This window comes from Callorhinchus milii, unplaced genomic scaffold (assembly GCF_018977255.1).
Source record: "Callorhinchus milii isolate IMCB2004 unplaced genomic scaffold, IMCB_Cmil_1.0 Scaffold14, whole genome shotgun sequence".
In the NCBI taxonomy this organism is placed as follows: domain Eukaryota; kingdom Metazoa; phylum Chordata; class Chondrichthyes; order Chimaeriformes; family Callorhinchidae; genus Callorhinchus; species Callorhinchus milii.
The window spans coordinates 5911583-5929112 of record NW_024704755.1 but is presented as its reverse complement, the minus strand read 5'-3'; the positions used below and the strand labels follow the sequence as shown (position 1 = coordinate 5929112).

The following is a 17530-nucleotide window of genomic DNA, read 5'->3' as shown; positions in this document are numbered from 1 at the left end:
CAAACACAAAGAATGTAGGTTGCACAATACAAACCGTTACTGCACTGTAAACTGTACTGAACAGCACATTTCCTGAAGAAGGGATAATTTGAAAGTTATTGCGCAAGCTGTTACGTTTCGTTAACTTTCATCTACCTTGCATAAAAATTTTTACCCAGCTTCATTATTTCCCTTAGATTTGTTTGGCGCTTTGATTTCTTATGTATGTTGTGTGTATATATATAAAATGTATAAATATATAAAAAATACACACAAAATGTATACACATACACTATATATATCTATATATATATATATATACACACACACTACATATATATCTATATATATATACACACACACACACTATATTCTGTTGATCCATAGCAAAATCAGGTAGCCCTTCAGAAAAAATTGTATTGTCAGCTGAAAAAATGCTCCAAAGAAAGTCATATTAAGTGAATGTGAATCTTGCCCTGCTCTTGCACTGCATGTTCACAGCGAAGGCACCTCAATTTGTTTTAGTACTTTCACGATTGATGCTTACATCTGCCAACGCACTGAGACACTACTCTGCATGAAGGGCGCTATCTAAATTCAAGTTGTTATTGTTGCTTCACTCTCCAGAATCTGTTTACTGCCAGCACCAAAGTGGGCTCTTAGCAGGATTACATTAAACATTATTTAAATAAGTGAATAAATGAGGCAATAGTTAGTAAAATTATATTTAAATGTATTTAGTGCTAGAATGCCAATTTGATGATAGCATTCTGCGTAACTTATCTGTCGGTGATAACATTTCTGTCCAACCTCAGCAACCATCACATTGATTTCATACTTAAAGAGTTATTCAATAATCTAGCTAAGGGGCTGAAAGCTCATTGTGTAAAATCAGTTCCCTTTTTGAGGTCTGGGTATTCAATGAACTACACAAACTATCTACATTCAAGCCAGAATTGTGCTCACTGGCTAACAGAAGTGAAATGGAAGGCAATCAGTGGGAAATCAATCAAACCCTCTTCCAGTACTCTCATTAAGCACGATACTCATTCAGTTGCAAATCTGTTTTAAATCAGTGTAATTATAAGCAACGTCCTCAGACAACTCATCCAAATCTCTTATCTGCAAGTTAACAATTATTGGTTATCCAAATCTACATTTCAAAGCTATAAACAGCAAGTAGAGCTTGGCACTTAGACACCTAAGTTTGTTAGGTACATGTAGTTACATTTGAAAGGAAATTGATGCCGTTTGATGAGTTTTTTTTGTTGTTGAATCTGGGTTCCCTGTTGTTCAAATAAGTAAAAGGTCAATCTGTTCCAACGCAGGTCCTGCTGACACTGAAAAACCATGAGGTGTAAATATTCCATATCTTACTGTGTACATGGGTCCTTTGCTAGCAGGTAACTGTTCACTAACTGGGATCCTGGTCAGTGAATGTCTTGTTCGTTAATTCTTTTTCAGCAGTCTCAGTTGGTTTGTTTTTATCTGTGTTCTGGGTCAAAGGGTGAACCATAGACATGTGAACGTTCAGATTGTGCGCCTTTTCAAACCGCTTCCCACACTGGTCACAGGCAAAATCAAGTTCAGCCTCTGCCTTGTGCTTCGTCATGTGGTACTTCAGGGATGCTCTTTGTCTGCACTGGAAACCACAAATTTCACACCTGTAAAGGGGAGGTGTGGGGGAAACAGACAATCCAGATTATACCCTCCAAATGAAATATTATTAGATGCCATTGATAACCTGTCACTCTCGCAGTCCCATTGACGTCGAGTGCGACAATTCAAGTTGGAAATTCCTCACGATGGCAAAAGTCACGTTTCTGAATAAGATGGTTAATGTTTTGAGAAATCATTAAAATAATCAAAACCTGCGATACACACACCATTGTGCCAGGCTTTGCCCAGATTGATAACATCTTTACTAATGCATGGTCATTTTTATAACTGCATTTTTAAAAATATATTCAGAGTTCCAATACTTACTGTAGAGGTTTTGCTCCTGAGTGGCGCATTTGATGAACTGAAAGATGCTTTCGCTGTTTGAATGTTTGTCCACACTCATCACAGATGTAATTCCTCTCCTCTGTAAGGACAACAAAATTGTGTTTTAGTACAAACCTGAAAGCAGATCTACTCTGGGCACTGCACTTGGCTAAATACATCCCTGCTTGCCTTCAAGAACAAGTAATGAAGGAGTAATACAATACATGAATAGGCATCTTTCTAACTTAGCCGATATACTGAATTACCAGACCAGAAGAACCAGGGAACCGATCAATATAAATTCTTATACCTGTGTGAATGAGCTTCACGTGACGTTGTAGGTAACGATCGATCAGAAACACCTTGTTGCACCCTGGGTGCGGGCAGGGTCGTTCACGCACCTCTTCGTGATGTTCTTTTATGTGTTTCTAAAATTGAAAAAATTGGTTTACTCAGCAGAAAATGTGGAATTCAGCAACCATCACATCTTCATTATCGTTTAACAGCAAGTCATTCCCAGCTTCTCTGGTCCTAGTTACTGAACTCGAAATACTTTGCTACTATCTTTTGACAGGCCAAACGTATGTAAAGATGACCATTTCAGTTACAAATATAATCCATCCATATAGAAGCCAAGCCATAGCTTTGAACAGTCGATTATTACTATGCCTGAGCTTTGTACACAATCTGTCTACCGCTGTTTAGCAGAATGGATGGCTGAAAGAGTGACCCAACACACCAATAAAAGACTTACAACAACAACTTGCTTTTATATAGCACCTTTCACCCGGTAGCATCTCAGAGCGCGAAAGCATACAGGCTTCAGATCTATCCAGTAAATATCAGAAGAAAACAAAACTCCAAGGGAAGTTTTTGTATTAAAACAAACCAGATTAACAGAAACAAGCTCAGCACAAAAATAACACTTGAAATTAACCCAATGTACCTTCTAGAGTTCAGGACCACCTAGCAACTACCAAATAACTCCAAGAAAGTTTTAAAACTGATCTGAAACAGTGTTATAAAATCATGTGGCATCAATTCCAAGTGTTATCTAGTTTCAAGTGTGGTTTTACCTTCAGTCCATCAGCTCCTCTGTAAACTGCACAACAACCCTTGTACTGACATCTGTACATGGTGGGCAGATCTTCCCTGAAAAAAGCACACGTTCACCTCCAAATTATTCATTCTGGTGTATCAATCAGTTCAGTTTAATGTATCTATAAGGATACCTGGATTATAAAATTGACTTCCAAAATTACACTATAAGATTCAAATGATAAATCTGTGGTTCCTACAAATCACAATCACATGAAACTAAGGAACCGATAAAGGCACAGGATATCAGCCAGCCCTCTTTCCTATCCAGAAGAAATGTAAGTACCTTTCAGAATTCAGTTTAGGTTTGCGGCCTCGCTTTTGCCCTGTTGGTTTCTTGACTTCTTTACGATCACATTTTTTATTGGGTATCTTACTGAAAGAAAAGAACATACATTATTGTTCAGCTTTTCGTTTGCACCTGTTTCAAACTGAGTTGGAAACTGTCCACGTACTGAAGAACTGTTGATGTCGAACCATCAGGGTAATGTCTGCAGAATTATGTGAATAATTAACTATCTCTCTATCTACATGTTACCATTCAAAGACCCACAGAAAGAAAAACAAACATACAGTGGGATAGACAGTGCCTAACCTAGGCTTCTAACCCTCTGTACAAACCACCTCCCTCTTATCCTTTATTTTCCAGATTTTAAAAAAATGTTTCCCTTTTCTCTGCCTTCCTCAAATTTTATTTTCCCTCATTGTTATTGGGACATTGTTGATACAGATTAGCAGCCTCGTTTGCCAGTGTAACAACGTTCTTTATTAGATGCTGGTCCAGATGGACATTAACAATCCCAAGATGCAACTCAAACAGAGGAGATTCTCCCAGTGTCCTGGGCAACAATCTCCCAAAGAACAACTTGACATTCTGTTCGTGGCCGTTTGTGGGACATCGCTGTGTGTAAATTGACTGCTGTGTTTGCCTAAGAACACGTGCTTAAATCAAACTAAATCAATCTTATCTACTTATCTATACCTTACATTGTACCCGATATTCGAATTGTATTTTCAACAAAAATCTGCCCATTCACCAGTACCCTCCCCTTCCACAAACACATACACAAATCCCAGGAGGTATGAAAGCATATTTTCTGTGCTCAAAGTCCTAACAATAATCGTGATTTTCAATGCTAAGCCTTCACAGGGACAGTCATCTCACTGTCGTTATGCTCCTAAAGTTTTTTTAAAAAGCTGCTCTCTGGACTAACTGATGGGAGACGAGATTAAATCACATTCATGGCTGAGTTGAAAATTTAGTTTCGTGCACCAGTGATTTCACTGTTGTAGTTTGTACAAGGAGCCTTTTCAATCCACTTCAGTAATTTTCAAACAGTTGTGTATTCTCCTTAACTAGCAATCAGAGAATGACACACACCGAAGAAGCAAAACAGAAGTTCAAACAAATCCATATATTAATATACGAATGCCACTTGGGAAGTACTTAGTGCAAATCTAAGTTAAGTTTGGCCTATAAAAGGTGAAGGTTTTGCAGTTTAGCTTGTCGAGGACTCACTTCTTCTCCCAGTGCGGCTGAAAGGACTCATCTGAGGAGCCACTCTTCATTTGTTCCCCTTGGTCTTCTTCACTTGACAGATATCTACAAAGAACAAAATTAATAGGAAGAGGTAAAAGATATAGTTCCAATTGAAGCCTTTGAATTCCCTTTCCATTCTCACGCTTGAATTGCTGGATCACTCGGCAATTTACAACAGTCTTAATTGTTAAACCTTTTAAAGGCTGCTGCTGGCTGTTCAGCAAATCTGAATTATATTATATGAAGCAACATCACAAATTAAACATTAGCTAGAGCTCTTAGAGTTCTTGCAATCACGGAGCATGAAGATCTGAGTTCCAAGCGAAACTTTCAACTGAACGTTGTACATTGTCTCAGTAGAAACACCGCTGGCAGTAATGACTCCTACCTATCAGAGAGATCACTGGACTCTAACCCATCAGCGGCATCAACCATAATGGAACACGATGCTTTGTTGCAGCTCATTTGACCTATTGGTGACGAAAGTAAAAAAAATTGTTACAACAGTTAGGGTAGAGCAAGAAACAAAGCGGAACAAGTTTTCGTGGCTACATTAAGCACGATTACCAAGCCATTAACACCAAGTATCGCAGTACTTGATCCTTTCATCAGATAAAATTAACTCTAAAATCAGAATCAGAAATCAACTCTAAAAACAAAAAACCTGCTTGTAGCATTCAATCTGCAAGGCCATTCCTGAGGCAAGTCACTTCTCTGATGTTGGCATAAGAGGTACAAACAGTGACACTGCATCTTTAAAGAGTAATAAAAATAAACCACTCTGACATGCAGTTAACTTCTGCATAAATGTCAGTGCAGACTTAACCTTTTAATAGGATCTCTTCACCTCTGACAGGAATTTGTCTTTCAGAGGCAATGGATAATTTTGGTTATGCGGGAGGCAAGGCTTAACACGTTCTAATACAGTATATAGTTATATCAACAGCAAGTAGGAGGAGTTCCCAACAAGTGCGTTTATTACACTGTTTTCACATCATCTCATTAACAGACTTCAAAATAATGTACCAGCTGCTGGTTTGTGTCATTGCTCCAGTTACGTTTCAGCTTTTCATTTTACTGCAAGTTTAGTTATTTTAGTGCATTTAAATAAAACTTGAAAACTAGCATTTAAATAAAGCTCTTACCTTTTGCTTTTAAAACCCGAGTAGCATCCTGCAAGTGAAGTGTTTCCCAAGAGCATTCAACACCAACAGGCTGTGATCGTAAAAACATGTCCTTGTTCAATGACGATTGGCCTGAATTGTCTGTGTCTGCTGGCTGTGAACCAACCCCACTGTGTGTACAAGGCTGGCAGTCTAACGACCAAAGTGACACTGGGACTGGCTGAGGCTTCGAGATAGACCTGCCCTCGCCATTTTCGGGGCCCGATCCATTCTGGGAAGACAGGCGTGATGATGTGCTCTCCACAATTTCCTCTTTCACTGGATCATTATTCTCTTTGCGTGGGCAGTGCTCTTCACTAAGTGAAACACTGTGATTTAAATGTGTGTCCAGGATATAACTGTGCCCCTCCTGGCAGCCCCACACAGCTCCAACCACTCCACGATACTCTGCAGATAAGACGCTCTGAAGGCTCGGTGTGGATTTGCAGCTACTGCCATGATGGTGAGCCCAAGTGACTAGAATCTGCAGACATTGTGGGCTTGCACTTAAGAGTCTATCATTTAGCATATGTTTGATATCTAAAAAAAATCAGAAGCAAATAAAACAATCTGTACCACATCCAGTACTGTAGATTGAAGCAGCGCGTTTCAAAATAAATGAAACCTCCTATGTTTAGTAAACATTTGTGCTACATAATTATTTTTGCATTTTCCTATAAATCGTAAACAATAACTGAACATTCAAAAATGAGTCATTATGATGCCTGGTACTATGCAAACAGAAAATATTATCAGCAATTTCCAATTCGTTCTACACTTCATTTCTCGACTAATATAGGTGAAACACCCAGCTAATTGTGCACTGCGCTCTGGTTCACTTACCAGGAATTGAATCACCTAATGGAGGCTGTGAAAGTGATGGTGTGAATGACATTTCAGTGGCTGCAAAAAACCTACAATAGAAAAAAAATCATTACATTCAACTGAGGTTGAAAATGTAAAATTTACTGCACTTATAAACTACATGCCCTTCTTGTATGTTCGCCTACAAAATACAATTGCTACACTTTACAGTATATCCTATGAAATGCTTTGCAATGTCCCCCCGAAGTGGAAAGCGCTATATGAAATGCAAGGATTATTATTTATGATTGTACAACACAAAAACTCCCATTTATTCAAAATGTGAAACAACAGTGAGTTAAATTCCTATTTGCTGTGGGCAAATTATGCCTTGATCCAGTAGCTAATAAAAAGGGCATTTATATGGAATGCTCTGACAATTAACATCAATGTTGCTCTTTGTTCAGTTACAGTTGACGATGAAAAAAAATAGTAACTTATCTATCATCTGCTGATCTTTCTAAGGAGTAAAGAAACCTATCACAAAATACTAAAAAAAATTTAAAAAAGCCTCTTACCTTTATGCATTTTTTGAAATGTGGTCAAAACATACAATTATATTTAGTGAAGCTTTCAATGCTTTCTATTTACCCAATTAATTATCCCACCCATCCACCCGTCTGACTGTGAAGACCTAAGCTATCAATCAAGACACAAGTGGGAAACGATATCAAAGAAAGTACAAGTTCCTTCACCCCAAATGAGTGTAAGGCTAATGTGGTGTAACAAGACAATAAATAAAAACAAGACTAAGATAGAGACACAGTGCCTTCTTCAGCCGACCAATACTGGACTGGAGATGCTAAATAATAGCTGAATATACTTTTCAACATTTTCTTTTCAAGTTATACTTGTGTATAACAGACACTCAGGTGTAGAGTACTGCACACGTTATAAATTAACTATGTACATTAGTGACATTAAATAACACACACATTAAATAACACACACATTAATCATCTGGTCTTCAGGTACCTGCCCGCCTCTTGTCCTCGCTGTACGGGAGCCACGGGAGAAGAATTCACTCGTTGAATGAAATTTCGCAGGATACTCCGGCATTTATAAAACTGAGCGTGACAGTTTCTGCAGATAAACTGGGGCAAGGTGGGATCCTGCCTTACCACAATGCCAACCAGCCTCTGGAAATCGGCACAGAAAGTTTGTTGTGCTCTTCGCTGCCTCTCTGGATTTGTGTCAATCAGAGGAACCTTTGCAAAGACATTCCGCAAACTCCTGGAGGAAAACTTGCCATGGCAGAGGCGGCAATAGCTGGTGGTCACAACAATAGGTGCAGCTGATAGAAAAGGGGGAGGAAATTTTGTTTAAAAATTTACCATTTGTTATTTTATGTAAATTATGCTGAGAACTAATATTTAAGGAAGTTAGTTCATCGTGTGTATTAAATTGCTGACATTTAGGAAAGGCACTTTGAAAGAAATCCATTTCTGGGGTACTCGCTAAAATATTGAAACTAGCAATTAGTTTTACAAATCAAAATAGTATTATTTCTTCCCTTAGATACAGTATTTAAAAGATGCGAAAAGGATTTTGGTGCTACAGCACATTGCTGTATTAGGGTGGTGCACCACTGAGTTGCTGGATATTAGCTCTACATCAAAATTCTCTATGTGGGAAGCATTCTTGTGAGGTTAGATATTTAAAGACTTTGATTTCACTGGCGATGGAGTTCTCATCAAGCTGCTGGATGTCCTACAAATAAACTCTGGGATCATAGATAAGGAGACTCAGTCACTGATTCTTCAGATTTTCCAAGTTACGGTTCAGTAGTTCATCTGATTTCCTTCAGGAAATCACAGAATCTATTGATGTAAGACAAGCGAATATCACTGGTGCCTCTTGGCACTTCGGAGCTGATCTGTTGCAAATACTTGTTGAATGTTAAGGGGATCAAGGACTAGACTGTCTGACATGACCATAACCATTGCAATAGCTGCATCTCCCAAACGCCTGTCTATTGGACAACTTGGACCTGCACTTCCAAGTGTAAGTGCAAGTGTAAACCTTTGATATTGCGCCACTCCACCAAATCTCGGTCCTTCCTGTGCTTCTCCGGCTTTTGTTCGAATAGTGGCCATTAACGGAAAGTTAATTTAAGTTGGTTATGCATCTTCAAAAAAGGGGGGAACGGGGGGGGGGGGGGTGGGGGGGTCAGCGGCCGGTTGAGTCCTTCAAGTACGTGGAGTTCCTGGAACATCCGGGAAGACCACGTACTGGAACACTATCGTTGTAACCTCTCTCGTACAATCTGCCAGACCGAAGCTTCTCACGTGCACCACACAAAAAAGTACATTGCAGCTTCTTCATCATCAAACTGTCTCGACTTCTCTCTGCTCACACCCCCCCCCCCCCACCTCCTCCACCCCCCTCCACCCCCCCCCCACCACCTCCTCCACCCCCCCCCCCCCCCACCCCCCTCCACCCCCCCCCCCCCACCCCCTCCACCCCCCCCACCACCCCCCCCCCACCACCCCCCCCCACCACCCCCCACCGCGGGTTATTTTACAAAACAATAAATCAGCAGTCAGTCGCCAACAAAGTCAGTCGCCAACAAACCCATCAGATTGATGGAAGCCGATCGTATGCCCTATTGCAGTTCATGCGTGAGTTTGTTGAGGGTCATTTTTTTAAAAAATTACTCTTAGCCATCACTGTGTGTGTGTGGGGGGGGGGGGGGTACTGTTGGGAGTTTAACCACAGTCGGAACTTACACAGCCTCCGTCGCCGATAGAGCTCTGCTATGTCCAGCGAGGGCTCGTTACCTCGCGGGGTGGGCAGGAGCTGAGTGGGATGGCTCCCTCCCTCCCTCCCTCCCTTCCCCTCTGTGGCGGCCCCGGCGCTGCCGTCAGCTTTTATGGAGTGTGCAAAGTTTTGGCAGAAGTCGCGACTCGTCGGCGGGGAAGACGGCCCGAGCGAACGACGGGTCCGAAGCGCCCCCCCACTCCCCCCCACACTGACTTTGCGAGCGGATCGGGATGGGGATCAAACCGGGATCGAGTGAGGGAGGGAGAGAGTGAGGGAGGGAGTGAGGGAGGGAGTGAGCCCGAGGTCTCGGAGCAGCCGAACAGGTGCCGAGGGCTGGAGCCCGAGTGTAAAGCCGCCCTCCCTCCCTCCCTCCCTCCCCGGATTCTCGGTCTCCTGTCACGAGCCGGAGCGCCGGGGGCTGTGCGATGAAGCCTTCCTTAAGCCGTCGTTTAATCCCTTTTGCATTTTAAAATATATTATTGTTGTGATCTGGAGGGAGAAGGGGAGAGGGAGGGAGGGGGGGGGGGGAGGCCAGACCGGGACACTGACCTGTCTCCGGCCCGCGACAATCCGCTCGTGTGGCCGCCGCCGCCGCCTCGCCCTCAGGCCGCGGCTGCTGGTCCCGGACCCACCGCTGCCGCTGCCCCTCCGACAGCTTCTCCATCTTCTGGCCATCGCCACCGACACGAAGCGGCCCCGTTTGTTCCGTTCATGTTGAGTGTGTGTGTGTGAGGGGGTGTGGGGGGGAGTGTGTGTGTGTGTTGGGGGTGTGGGGGGGAGTGTGTGTGTGAGGGGGTGTGTGGGGGGAGGGGATGTTATTTAATTTTTTTAAAAAAAATAACGAAATTATTGTAAAATAAAGGAATGTTAACACATTTTTTTTATTGATACGATGTTATTGGTTTATAACATACATTTAGTTTCGCGGCTTTTTTTTTCCCCCTCAACAACCACCGACTGTCCGACTGAGGCCCCGGAGACCGAACGGAGAGTAAACAACCGGAAGCCGGAGCCCGGGGACCGGACCAGCGGGAAACGCGGCGCCACGGACCCAGGAGAAAGGTTCCGGCTGTCACCCCGCACCCCCCCCCTCCCCCGACACCAAACACACACACACACACACACACACAGAGCCCCACCGACACACAGCCCCCCTAACACACACACAGCCCCCCCCCCCCAACACACACACAGACACCCCCCAACACATACACAGCCGCCCCCCCAACACACACACAGCCCCCCCCCCAACACACACACAGCCCCCCCCCAACACACACACAGCCCCCCCCAACACACAAACAGCCCCCCCCAACACACACACAGCCACCCCCCAACACACACACAGCCCCCCCCCAACACACACACAGCCCCCCCCCCACACACACACAGCCCCCCCCCCAACACACACACAGCCCCCCCCCAACACACACACAGCCCCCCCCCCCGACACACACACAGCCCCCCCAACACACACACAGCCCCCCCAACACACACACAGCCCCCCCCAACACACACAGCCCCCCCCAACACACACACAGCCCCCAACACACACAGCCCCCCAACACACACAGCCCCCCCCCAACACACACACAGCCCCCCAACACACACACAGCCCCCCAACACACACACAGCCCCCAAACACACACACAGCCCCCAAACACACACAGCCCCCAAACACACACACAGCCCCCCAACACACACAGCCCCCCAACACACAGCCCCCCCAACACACAGCCCCCCCCAACACACACACAGCCCCCCCCAACACACACACACATACACCCCCCAACACACACACAGCCCCCCCCCCCCAACACACACACACATAGCCCCCCAACACACACACAGCCCCCCCCCCAACACCACACACATAGCCCCCAACACACACAGCCCCCCACACACAGCCCCCCAACACGCACACACACAGCCCCCAACACACACACAGCCCCCCCCCACACACAGTCAGTAACCCGGGGCTAACTGGCGGGTAACAAATCATAGCTCCCACTTCTCTTCCCCCCCCACACACACCCGGGGCTCAGGGCTCTGCTGTGTCACCTTTGCCTCATTTCTCCACTGATTCCACTCATCTTCAACCGAGGGGAGGGAGAGAGGGAAGGAAAGCAGAGGAGGGAGGGAGGGAGGGAGGGAACGGGATGCGAGGGAGGGAGGGAGGAAGGAAGGGAGAGAGAGAGAGAGAGAGAGTCTCGGTGGCCGCCGCTGAGCGGCCGTTAATTTACAAACGATGGGTTTAAAAACGCTGCGCTCGACTGTGACGGGAGCCGCGGGCGGGCGGGGCGGGCGGTTGGTTGGTTGGTTGCCGGGGAGACGCGGATTTCCGCCCGGACGGAACGACCACAGACACAGAGTTCCGTTTCCGGTCGGGCGGACAGGCGGTCGGGGCGGACAGGCGGCTGAGGGGGGGAAGCGCACCACGTGCCGGGGAGGAGGATGCGGCGCTGACGGAGGAAGAAACGCGGCTCCTGTTCGAGAAGCTCTCAAGATAGTGAGTGTCCGACCGACCGACCGACCCCCCGCCCCGAGACCGGGGAGTGAGGAACTGGAGGAGGCCCGAGGACAGGGAGAGGGAGAGAGGGAGAGGGTGGGGGGGGGGGGACACCGGGGCCTCGCGTGGGGCCCTGGGCCCGAGCGTTGAAAGCTTTGGATCTGTCAGGTCTCTCTCTCTCTCTCTCCCTCCCGTGTCATGGTGGTCATTGCCCCCCCCCCTCTCACGGCGTGGGGTCAGGCTGGTGCTGTACAGGGTTAAGAAGAAACAGAATAAAAAATGGGGGGGGGTCCAGGGAATAATCCACATCACCTGCAAATGTAAAGTCCTAAAGTTTCTCCTCCTCCCTCTCCCCCGCCCCCCCCCCCCCCCGAAAAAAAAAAAGCTTTTGCGAAAGGGGCGACCGCGCTGTCAGATGTGTAGCCGGTGCGGATTTGTCAGCGATTCGCGCTGGCGAGGGGGCCCCACGGAACCACCTCGGAGTTCAGTGACCGGCGTGCGACTGACCTCCTCGGGAGGACGTAGGCGAAGGATGCGTGGGCTGGCAGGCGCAAGGCGCACACGCTGGGCAGCGTACCCCGCTGTGGTGGTCCATTCCCCGAGCCAGACGGCCCCAGCGGTACTCCAGGACGCGGGTGTTGATAGACCGGCCAGTCTGGCTGATCAGTAGAATTTTACGGTACAGGTATATCCTGTGAAGCGTTTTGAGACGTCTCCGCGTGATAAGGTGCTGCGGTTAAAAACAAGGATTATTTATTATGTAACAGCGTAATACTCTGGGGAAACCCAGAGTTTCGTTTCTCACCGATACACGACTCATACTCTTAGAATTTTAAGTAATAAGGGTGCATCCCCCCAAAAAAGTGTGCACATTTCATTCCAGGCACAAGGAAATTTCTGTATACGGGCGGCTTACAGGTGGGTTACTCCGTCTGATTAAAGTAAACGATCTTTGTCATCCATGGATACAAGATTTTGGTTTAATATCTCATTCAAAGGACGACACTTCCAAAATTCCCGGAGTACTGCACTATAATTTAATTGAGCTCAAAATTTCAATGTGGGGGTATGTTTATTTTTTATCTGCGGATTTGCTCACGGTTGATTTCATTCATTCTATATGTCATTTTGCACTTTAACTGTTTCAAAACTTTTTTCTTCAGCATTGGAGAGAATATTAAGCTGCTAGTGGATCGTCCTGACGGAACCTACTGCTTCCGTTTACACAACGATCGTATTTATTACGTCAGGTAAGAAGTGAGACCTGACGTTACTTGGTCTGACTGGGGGGGAAAACCTTCACTTTAAAGAATCCTGTATGTGACAAGGGATGATAGAATTTGTTCATATTCAGTTGTTCTGAGTTCAGATTTATGTAATAGTTTGATTTCCCTTCATAGCAGTTTATTTGTGCAATGCTTTCTACTTTAGGTGGGAAGGTTTTGCTCCCTACCTGATTTGTTGAGGTTTTTTTTCCACAGTGAGACCATCCTGAAACTGGCAACAAGTATACCTCGAAATAAACTTGTTTCATTAGGAACATGCTTTGGGAAATTCACCAAAACATCAAAATTTCGATTGCATGTAACGGCTCTCGACTACCTTGCTCCCTATGCTAAGGTAGGTGTCTCTACGTTCCGACAATTGAGTAGCAGCAAAAAGTCAATGTAAATTATGTAGTTAGAAATGGTTAATAAATGAAAATATGAGACAAGACGGTTTCTTAAATGACACACACGCAGTCCTCATTGCTAAAATGCACAATGTGTTTGTTTTAATTTCAGTACAAAGTATGGGTGAAGCCTGGATCTGAACAATCGTTCCTGTATGGAAACCACGTTTTGAAATCTGGTCTGGGCCGAATTACGGAGAACACGGCTCAGTATCAAGGTGTTGTGGTTTATTCCATGGCTGACGTTCCATTGGTAAGCAAGAGGATAGGATCATTTTTACTCTGAACAAACATTAAAATAAACAGAAAAAGAATATGCTAAGGATTATTGCCTGTGTATTTGTAAGCAAAGGTAATATAAACACCTGAGTAATCATTTGAGTATAACTTGCAGACTGGTAACTCTTATTACTGCAGACTCTTATTGTCTGTTCACAAATGACCTTCCTTCAAAATAGGCAATGTGGTTTTCAGGACTATGTTGAGAATATGCCATTAATGTTCATTGGTACGATTTACATAATTTAAAAATCTTCTTAATTTTCTCCAGGGCTTTGGAGTTGCTGCAAAATCAACTCAAGACTGTCGGAAATTAGACCCAATGGCAGTCGTTGTATTTCACCAGGCTGATATTGGCGAATATTTACGACATGAGGATACATTAACATAACTTATCGTCTTATTAGCTACAAAAAGAACTATTTCTCACACGTCAGATTCTCTATGGAAGGGGAAGATAATTCAGCAACTTACTGGCTGCTCCACCGCAGCGGATTGTGGGAAGGCTCAAGGTTGCTTTCAGTAAGAAATGAAAACATCTGAAATGTTATTCAAGATCGTTTCCAAACTTGTATCGCTTTTTCAAGCTGGTATTTCAAGGCAGTCAATATTTTAAAGATCTCAAAAGTTGTATCAGAGAGCACATTTCAGAACGTTCGTAGTGATTCAGACCATTGTTTTATATTTATATCTGTTGTGCCTTCTTAATTTTGGCTCAAAATTGAATTGAAATGAACACTTTTGGACGAGGTATGATTTTTGATAACTAAAATTTAAGGTATTAAATGTAATTGTTTAAAAGTACTATTTTAGCTGAAGATTACATGGAACAGCTCTGGCTATCTCTGACACCTATTTCACCTTGTATCCAGTGTGATTTTGAATTTTGGGAATTTACATACATTAATTGGAAAGTGTATGATTTCAGTTAACTTGCAGAAAATATTTGAAAAAATTTACTGCATGACAGTTTTTTTTCTGCCACCATTGCAGTTAGTCCTGCTAATGTATTGTATCTGTTACAATATGATTGTATCCACAGTTGTATGCTTGTATTCATCTTCAAAGTAGATGACATTCGATTTTCTATATAAAAACGCAGTTTCTGATCTGCCATGGTTATTTTGTTCACCTCATAACGGATTTAAAAAAAGCCGAGATAAACTGGGTTTACAGGATTCCTCAACTCCCAGTGTACAATGATCAAAAACCGCATTTCGCCCACAAAATACAGTCACTACACTTTACAGTATATTCTGTGAAGTACTTTTGAGACAGCTCAAAGACACTGTAAGGCACTACATCAAGTGCAAAGATTATTATTATTCCTCCTACGTTCTTTCCCTTGTACTTCAAACTCAAAAATGGATGTAATTAGATTTTTACACCTGAGATTGTTTTAGAGATTAGAATTTGTAACTTTGATTTTTAATTCTCTATAATATATGAGGCACGGTCTGATGTTGGGGATCAGGTACTTGGAATATATCTTGCAGTGTTTCCATTAAAATGAAACTTCACATTTAGTGTAACATCCTTGCAGCAACTCAATTGGGCTCTCAACCCAAACCGTATCTATGAATGATCTTAAAAATTAGCTATCGATACAAAAGTAGCCTTGATCGATTTGTTTGGCAGAAAAATAATTAGCTATATATTGTGTAAAACACAAAGAATGGTCTTATTTTCAAATCCTAGCTATGCACAATGTTAAAGTATAATGTTATTTACAAAGTAAGATAGTGTTACTGTAATACAACGCTTGGCCACGTGAGGCCTCCAAATCACTGCCCAAAAATGAAATTGTATTGTGACTACGGATTAGATGAAAATAGGCTGTCGGATAGAAACTCCAAACAGCTAAAAAAGGGAAGAACCATCAGGTAAAGATCCCACAATTTAGCGAAAATGATCCAATTATTTTATTACTTTGCTCAGAAATATTAATCAGCAGCTTCAAAATAGCCCCAAATTCAAATTTGGGGAATAAAAAGTTGTGGTACATTACTTGGGGCTTTCTGTCACTTAATGGACAAATCAGCTTCCAGAAACAGACTCGGTTGGAGTTTAATATAGATTGGCTCCCAATATGCAGATATTTAAGTTTTTAATCACATTGTCGCTCGTAGAAAAATAACGCCAGAGTGTTGCTTCATGGCGAGATTGAACAGACAATTCTGCTTTCTGCAGTAGGAAAATATATTTTCACATAGTGTAAAAGTCCCTTGACCTACCTGAGTGTGGAGTTTCATGGGAAAGTAGATGGGAATTCCATCTTGATTACTTGGAAGTTATTGTGGTCCAATGTCAGAAAAGTCACCCAAATTTTCAGCCTTGGGGAAATTTTAGGTGACTCATTTATTTGGGAGTGCAAACATCAAGTGGAATTTGATACTGAGCAGTAAACAACTTTCCTCATGTATTATGGGATTGTCTATAGAAGTATTTGTGGGAAATTCTTGGTAAGAACATAAAGCCCAGGTAGAATTAAATGCTATATTCGGCACAAGTTCAGACAAAATATTAGGTGTTATTTTAGCTTAGTTGGTAACACTTCAGTCAGAGGTGTGGGTTCAGCGCCAACTAGACAACTATAGCAGCTTTAATGTCAGAAAACATTTCAAAGCGCTTCACAGGGATCCAAGCCTCGCACTGGGACTTTGGTTTATATTAACTTTAATGTATGTAGAGGTCATCAAACCCTGAAATACCAGTTAGCAGGAATTTCAGGAATATCCGTCTCATGATGAATAATTTCTTGTTCACCACACTTTGTTCTCTGCTTATGAAACAGTTCACCGCAATGTTTATTTATAAGCGGAAAACAACAAAATGCAGTCAAAGGAAATGATGAACCTGTTTCCACGCTACTATCGGTTTGCTTTTGTGTAAATGCAAAACATTGAAGATTTTAAGATTATCTTGTATTGAATCTGTATAGCTTCACATATTCATATTTAGGTCAGCAGAACGGTCCAATGTCAGGAAAGCCACCCAAATTTTATAAAAGGTCATAGATTGGAAATTAGATTTTTGGTACTAATGGAATGATGTGTCAGTATATTGATTAATATTACAACATCTCTCCATTATAGCATGCGACTATTAGGATGGTAACCACAGGAACTGGAAACACTGAATACAAAACAAGGTTCCTAAAGCTTGAGTTTCCTGTAAATAGTTAGATACAAGTTTTTGTTAATAAGATTTACTGAACTTCCACTTGACCTATTTTCCACTTCGTGTGAGAGGTAGATAGTTCATACGACCACAATACTGGTGTTTAGACTGCAATCACCACTAGCTGGAAAGGAGAAAGGGAACAACTGCCAACCAAACAAGGAAATTACACCTGAATAGAAAAAGGACTTGATGCAGTTGCAGGCTCCAAATCCCATTCTGGGACATTTGGAGTCCTGGTTTACTGTTGACTTTTCCAAGAGGAAACTAAACATTTAGTTTGAACATGGGAACGTATGAATTGCTAGACGCAAAAAGACCATGTCAATCTAGCTTGCATTCTACCATCCTGATAGTCACAATAATGGAGGGATGTTGATATTGATTAATTCTTTATGGATTCGTCTGCAACAGAGTGGAAAGCTTCGTACACACGATCTAACCCGCATGGGCGTGACGCGAAATAACTTGATGACGGTAACCCACAACACCCTCAA

At 43.2% G+C, this 17530-nt stretch overlaps 2 protein-coding genes across 2 annotated transcripts; one reads left to right on the top strand and one right to left on the bottom strand.

The window, feature by feature from the left end:
- Positions 1 to 297: 297 nt before the first annotated feature.
- On the bottom strand, positions 298 to 10057 carry znf276 (zinc finger protein 276). The gene is made up of 11 exons (XM_042340392.1): positions 9943 to 10057; positions 7606 to 7924; positions 6610 to 6680; positions 5749 to 6306; positions 4992 to 5073; positions 4583 to 4666; positions 3350 to 3439; positions 3042 to 3117; positions 2276 to 2393; positions 1966 to 2065; positions 298 to 1643 (listed from the first exon to the last, which is right to left on the bottom strand). The coding sequence occupies exons 1-11, from the start codon at positions 10055 to 10057 to the stop codon at positions 1394 to 1396; spliced, it is 1863 nt and encodes a 620-aa protein (XP_042196326.1). The 3' UTR covers positions 298 to 1393.
- A 228-nt stretch (positions 10058 to 10285) lies between these two features.
- Positions 10286 to 14323, top strand: LOC121850148 (60S ribosome subunit biogenesis protein NIP7 homolog). Its single transcript, XM_042340391.1, has 6 exons — positions 10286 to 10294; positions 11679 to 11902; positions 13066 to 13152; positions 13384 to 13522; positions 13687 to 13827; positions 14125 to 14323. Exons 1-6 carry the CDS (start codon positions 10286 to 10288, stop codon positions 14242 to 14244), a joined length of 720 nt encoding a protein of 239 aa, XP_042196325.1. The 3' UTR covers positions 14245 to 14323.
- The last annotated feature ends 3207 nt before the right edge of the window (positions 14324 to 17530 follow it).

Excerpts from the sequence above, each read along its gene's own strand:
- znf276 (XM_042340392.1), bottom strand. The coding sequence starts at position 10,057 with ATGGAGAAGCTGTCGGAGGGGCAGCGGCAGCGGTGGGTCCGGGACCAG. Across the intron at positions 6,307-6,609 it reads ATTAGGTGATTCAATTCCTG|ATATCAAACATATGCTAAAT; the intron begins GTAAGTGAACCA and ends GATTTTTTTTAG. Across the intron at positions 2,394-3,041 it reads GAGGAGCTGATGGACTGAAG|AAACACATAAAAGAACATCA; the intron begins GTAAAACCACAC and ends TTTCAATTTTAG.
- LOC121850148 (XM_042340391.1), top strand. Across the intron at positions 13,153-13,383 it reads GATCGTATTTATTACGTCAG|TGAGACCATCCTGAAACTGG; the intron begins GTAAGAAGTGAG and ends TTTTTTCCACAG. Across the intron at positions 13,828-14,124 it reads CCATGGCTGACGTTCCATTG|GGCTTTGGAGTTGCTGCAAA; the intron begins GTAAGCAAGAGG and ends AATTTTCTCCAG.